Source organism: Neovison vison, chromosome X, assembly GCF_020171115.1.
Source record: "Neovison vison isolate M4711 chromosome X, ASM_NN_V1, whole genome shotgun sequence".
NCBI lineage: Eukaryota > Metazoa > Chordata > Mammalia > Carnivora > Mustelidae > Neogale > Neogale vison.
The window spans coordinates 123,161,660-123,167,659 of NC_058105.1; the positions used below are offsets into that span (position 1 = coordinate 123,161,660).

General features: G+C 51.7%; 1 protein-coding gene across 4 annotated transcripts in view; it reads right to left on the minus strand.

The window, feature by feature from the left end:
- FRMPD4 (FERM and PDZ domain containing 4) overlaps positions 1-5,734 on the minus strand; it is a 556,687-nt gene extending 550,953 nt beyond the window's left edge. For 3 of the 4 annotated variants that reach the window (XM_044234507.1, XM_044234506.1, XM_044234510.1), the window contains exon 1: positions 3,179-3,242. In XM_044234507.1, the coding sequence (XP_044090442.1) occupies positions 3,179-3,219 (41 nt within the window). In that variant the 5' untranslated portion in view covers positions 3,220-3,242. Of the gene's footprint in view, positions 1-3,178; positions 3,243-4,427 lie in introns of those variants that run through there. The other variant, XM_044234508.1, reaches the window with a different exon arrangement.
- Between the last annotated feature and the right edge of the window lie 266 nt (positions 5,735-6,000).

Here is a 6,000-nt window from a genome sequence, read left to right on the forward strand (position 1 = left end):
CAATAATCCCCAAAAGCGGCCCTCAGTCTAATAACACCCCTGTGAGTTTTGGGTTTCACATCACTTCCCTCAGGCGAAGGGGGCAGAATCATATGTTTTTCTACTGAACTGCATTCTCCTATAAACATTTCAAAGAGTGCATCTGGTTTACAAATGAAATCGTCGATACGAAGAGCAGTAACAATAGAAATAGATGCCTACTTTTCTACTATTACTGGTTTATAAGGCAATCATCTGTAATGCTCTCATCTACCAGGATGAAAAATGATATATAAGTGTTACCAAGGAAACCAGGAAGTAAAATTGCATGTAAACTATCAAACAGTTTAATAACCAGAAAATTAGAAGAACAAGAACAAACATCTCCAGATAGAACCGCCATACATTGCACCACCCATGACGGGTGCCATCAAGGGTCACAACCAGCCAGCTCTTCCGGGGCTCAGCAGCATTGGTTTAAAATGACGACCCTAAGGTGGTACTGAATTCCTAAAGGGGAATTTGAATTCTGCTTTTTTTTCCTCCACGTGAATGAAAGGACAGAGATCCTGGGAACAAGTGGTTAAAAGTGGGTACTTGGAGAAGTCAAAATACTCTGTTAATTCCAGCATGGACTCGTACTCGCTCAATAATTCTCTGTAATTACCAGTGTCTTTACTCACAAACAGGACATTCGGCAAATAGCAGGTATGCTCTCCCCAGCAAATGCTTTCCAAATCGACATTTAGAAACTCAAGTTCTTGGGAACCAAAGACAAGGCGCAGGCCCGGGGTAACTGTGTGTGTTCACCCCTAAACCACGAGAATTTTAAGCACTCAAGTAAGCATGCTGATCAAAGCTAAATCCTTTAGGAAGATTATCCATTCCGAAATCAGGAAAATCCTGCAGTGTAAGCACTTTTACACTGCACCTTTGAGAAAAGAACTTGATTTCTGAAACAGTGTTTAAAACACACGCACAAGACTATTCCTACAAGGGCAGGGAGCAGCAGCTGTAAACTTTTGTTTCTGCGGGCTGGTGACCCCCTCCACCAGCTACTTCAGCTTGGGGTTGTACCTGGGGAAGTTCTGCTACTTCAGCCTGGGGACCATCGCTGAGCTCACACGGAGCCACAGGAAGAATGCCTATGGATGGAAGATTTCTTAATGGGCACATAAGCTCAGAACATGTGCAGCTTCTCTCTTTAGAATAAACACTCTATTTGGATCATGTTAAGGACAGAAAGTGAAATTCACACTCATTTACTAAATTTTAACCTCTCTTTAAAATAAGATACTAATCCCCCACAGCCTGGCTTGGGTTTTGCAAAAACTCAGATTTGTGAATATCACGAAGGCATCCCGGAATTTAGTAAAATGAATATAAACCATCTTTTCACTGACATACAGTACTGTCCTCTCCCAGACTCCAAAGTTTGAGGACTAAATCCAGGCTCTAGATTATTTGTGTTTTCTTTTTAACACTGATCACTTTTAGCATTCGAGGCCACCAAAATCCATATCTTGGTTACTCTCAACGATGCCGGTGAACTACTCTTTCCCTTGGGCAATCTCTGTCCATCACACAGACGGCACCAGGCAATCACACAGACGGCACCAGGCAATCACTAAACTGCTGCTCACAGCCGTTTACCGTCCACGGTTTGTGATTCGACAGCTGTTTATAAACCCGCCAGAGGCAGAAGCATGCAGGAAGTTAACAGAACGGAGGTGTGAAACCACGGCCCTCTATGATACTGACGTGAAACCAAACCATTTGCCACACTACAATCCTGCACCGTTTGACGTATCCGTCTTCTGACGTGCGGGGCAACACCTCTTCGTGGGCTGCTCCAAGACATATATGCCCATCAGCCGTATAGCTCACGTCTACCCAGACTAAGTCACGGTGGGGTCCTCTCCCCAGAATCTCTGCCGTGACATGAAGACTGACTCACATGAACAGAGAGGGAAGGTGGACATGGGCCAGAGGAGCAGAGGAAGACCTGTGGATGCCGGTGAAAGGCACAGCTGAAAGGCAACACGCAGACCCAACTGATCTGAAATGGCCCGGATGGAAGGGAGCCGGTCAAAGCCCACGGGCATTTCTGATTGTGGCTCTCTGAGGTCGTTCTCCTTCGCCTGCTGCAAGCCACACAGCCCACCCTGACCCTGAGGAATAAAGGCAACCCTGGGATTATTCTCTCGCAATTGCAAGGAAGTCTAAACATCCTGGAAAACTCCTAAGGCGGTGGTGGTAACTGGCACGGGGAGAGCTGAGCTCAAGGGGCAGGAGGCTCATCCTTCCACAGACGTAGGTGGAGGACCTGGAGCGTGGGGGCTTCTGAGATTTCTCCCACCAGGCACCTGCCGGTTAATGCCGTGCTGGCAGAAACACAGACCTACGTCCCGGGCTCCAAAGACTTTGGAAGCATAAGCAGGGCAGAAAACCTAAGGCGAATGCTCTGACCAGGTATTACCTAGGCAGCCAGAGTGGAAATATGCTTCCTCGATCAGCCCTGCCGGAGGAATCTGCCTGAATTGATGACTCTTTTTCTGTTTCGACAACATGGCCACTGGGAAGCAAATTTCTAAATCTTTCGAGGCTTGGGGACTACACAGTTACCCAAAGACAGGCTAAAGGTCTCTCTCTTCCGGCTCCCTGCCTTCGGCATCTAGGTCACTGCTAGGAACACGGGACAACTTCCCAGGTCAGCGTACAAGCTGAGTTTTCAGGGTGTGGAGGTCTAATATAGGTGGTGGAGGCCAGGGGCCACTTCTGGTCACTGCTGCTTGGGAAGCAGGGACCCAAACTCTAAGCACTTCTGGCTTTCCCTAGCAGTAGCAATTACAACCACCTTCTCCTGGCCCTGAATTATACATGTGACCCCAAGCACCACTGGGGCTTTTCCTAAGGGAAAACAAACTGTCATGAATATTGGTGTGTGCCTGAGGGTGTGCGTGCGTGTGTGTGTGTGTGTGTGTGTGTGTGTGTGTGGTCTCCAGCCGCGGATACACAAGCCCCACCAGCCAGTGGGAGATAAGTTGAACGCAGCAGCCCCTGGCCACCTCATTTCAGTCCTTTCTTAAGCCCCGCTGCTCTCTCCAGCTTTTGCTTCTCCCCAAGCCTCCCGAAAAATAAAGCACCAAGTTGCCGGCTGCGGCGGCCCCGGGTGCAAAGGAACCGGCGCAGCCCCTACCTCGAGAGCTTTGCAATCTTCACAAAGCTGAAGACATCCATGCAGGCAGCCGGGCACCCCGAGCTCGGAGGCTGCGGCGCCCCTTCTCACGCCAGCAACGGCAGCCCCATGGCCGGCCGGGACCTCAGCGCGCCCCGGGGCTCGAGTGGCGGCGACAGCGGGTGGCGGCGGCGGACCTGGAGAGCCCGCACCTGGAGGCGGCGGCTGCTACCCCCCTCCGGCCGTGAGCTGCGTGTGCATCCCCGAGCAGGACCATTGACGGGCGCCCGTGTTGGAAAACTCAATGGAGAAGGGGGGGCCACGGAGGGTGCGAGGGGCGGGGGTGGGGAGCGTGGCCCCGGGCGGTGCGCCCTGGCCTGGGGGACTGCCGGGCGCCCCGGGGAGGCGAGGCCCGGGCGAGGGGCGCTGCTCCGGCTCCTCAGCCCGCCGGCCCGGCTGCCCCGCGTGCGGAGGAGCGCAGACTGAGCCGGGAGGCGGCGGGCGAGCCTGGCACACGCGCACGCACCCCTCGCGGCACTGCAGCTGCCTCCCTGCCTCCTTCCCCAAGCTGAGTCCCTTCTCCTCTCCCCACCCCCACCCGCGGGGAGGGGGGGGGGCTCTCCTGTCACCAGCTGCGTGTGCCTCCAGATCTGAAAGATTGATCTAACAGTCTCGGGCACACCGGGGACGGTGAACGCTACCCCCTCCCTCCCCAAACCAAAGGAGAGCCGTGCAACTGCAGGTTGCCCAAAGCCTTGGTATGTTCCATAAACCAAACTAGCGATTGGGAAGGAGCAGGGATGATCCCGGCTGGGTGGTTTGTCAAGGGGAAGGGGAGGGAGATGCCCAGCACGGCGGGCTCGGTTTGGAGAGCACAGAGGTCCCACCGCTTCCCCCCAGCCACTGGACCTAGACGCGACAGCTGGGCTGCCTGGGAAGGTGTGTCTTTGGACAGCAGCACCGGGGGAGCGTTGGAGAAATAAGAAAATAAGAACGGGAGGCAGTCGGAGGGGCGGGGGTACGCCCGGCTGCTTGTCACTACAGGGGTTCGGAGATGGGGGTCCCAGCCGCCAGTAGCGGGGAGAGGATTATGAATGGGCTTCAGAATCTAAAGAAAGAGAAGGGATGAGAACGGGGTTCTGGAAGGCAGAGCTGAGATGCTTTCTCCAATGGAGCAGCCAGTACAGAAGGGGGGAAAAAAAAACCAACAAAAAACAAAGCCAAAAAACCTTACTCATAAAAACAAAACCACGGAAACATAAACACTCACCTTAGGCAGAGTAAACTCCAAGTTGCAGCCATGTAGAACTCCTACCCTTCTCTTTTACATAATTATCTCGGGTAATCAGCCCTCTTCATTAACTCAGTTCTCCCTCCCGGGAGCCTCAGGCTTCTCCGGGCCTCTTTTTCTTCTTCTTTCTCTTGGAGTCTCCAGGCCTCTTCTCCCCAATCCTTTAAAATCTCTCCCCAGACTCTCTGAAGGTCAGATGGCCACACAAAGTGTGTGCTCTCCCACCCAGAAACGTTCACCTGATGGCAGGGCCACTGCGAAGAAGAGATACCACCCCCGAAATGTTGGAGGATCTGGCCAGTGCGCTTCTAGCTCTCGGAGGGGATTAGGGAAAAGGAAATAGGTTTAAAGTTCCCAGACTTCTGCTCCTTGCCGGGTCTGTTGCTGTTTTTCAAGTCTCCAGTATGGGAGCCTAATACCTGCACTTTGTTGTTTTAAAGGCATTTCTTTCCAAAAGGAAACATAAAATCACTAGCAATCAGGAAAAAAAATCTAAATGATGTGAAAGCCGGGCATAAAATTACATGATTTAAAAAATAAATAGGATCAATTTTCCTTCAGCTCCTTGCAGACAGGCTATTTTCATCCCCCTGATGGGGTCACCTCGCATCATGGGAGGAGGCAAGAGGGACCTGGGCTTGCGAACCCCCCACTGTCTTGCAAAATAGCTAGTTTGGGTCTGTACTGTCCTGTACCTTTTTTAAAGCATTTTTGCATTGAGTCTCATAGCAACCCTGTCATATAAGTAAGGCGACGCATTTAAAAAAGAGAAATCTCTTCCTTCTATGCCACCATCTCAACCCCACGTCCGCGATGGACAGATGCATTTTAAATGTGTATCGGGCAAGGTTACTTGTCCAACTGAAACTCCACGAAAGCTCTCCGTTCCCCTTTGAGCGGAAGTTGGTGCTCCTCCGTGACCGCGACCAAGAAGGCCTTCGATGCCTAGCCCTTGAGCTCTCTGACCTATCTCTTCCTCCCCGCCTCACTCTCTCCCATGTCTACTCCCTTCAACACTAACTGAGCCCCCCGCAACACCAGCCTCCTTGCTAGTCTTCAAACTCCGCAGGTAGCCTCCCAGCTTTGGCTCTTTGCAATAGTTGTTGCCTCAGCCTGGAATGTTCTTCCCTCAGATGCTGGCAGGAACAGCTCCTTCACCACACCGAGCATTTGCACAAATACCACTTCCAACCGGCCACCTCTGAAAAGCCTATTTAAAATTGCAAGGCCCCCCTGTCTGGGATTCCAGGGCCCATTAGTGGTTTTTTTTTGGGGGGGGGTCTTGTTTCCATAGCACTTATCACCCACTCTATGCTTTATAGAATTTATTTTTATGTCTACTGCTCCTTATTTCCTGTCCGATGCTCTTGCTGGAATAAAGGCTCCACAAGGGCCGGGGTGTCTTGGCTTTGTTTGTTTGCTTGCTTGTTTTCATGGATGGATCCTAGATGCCTCGAATAGCTCCTTGGAAGTAGAAGGACCTCACTACGTCTGTGTTGAATGAATGCATTTTATGCTGCTGAGATTCACAGTCAAACCAATGCTGGTCAAG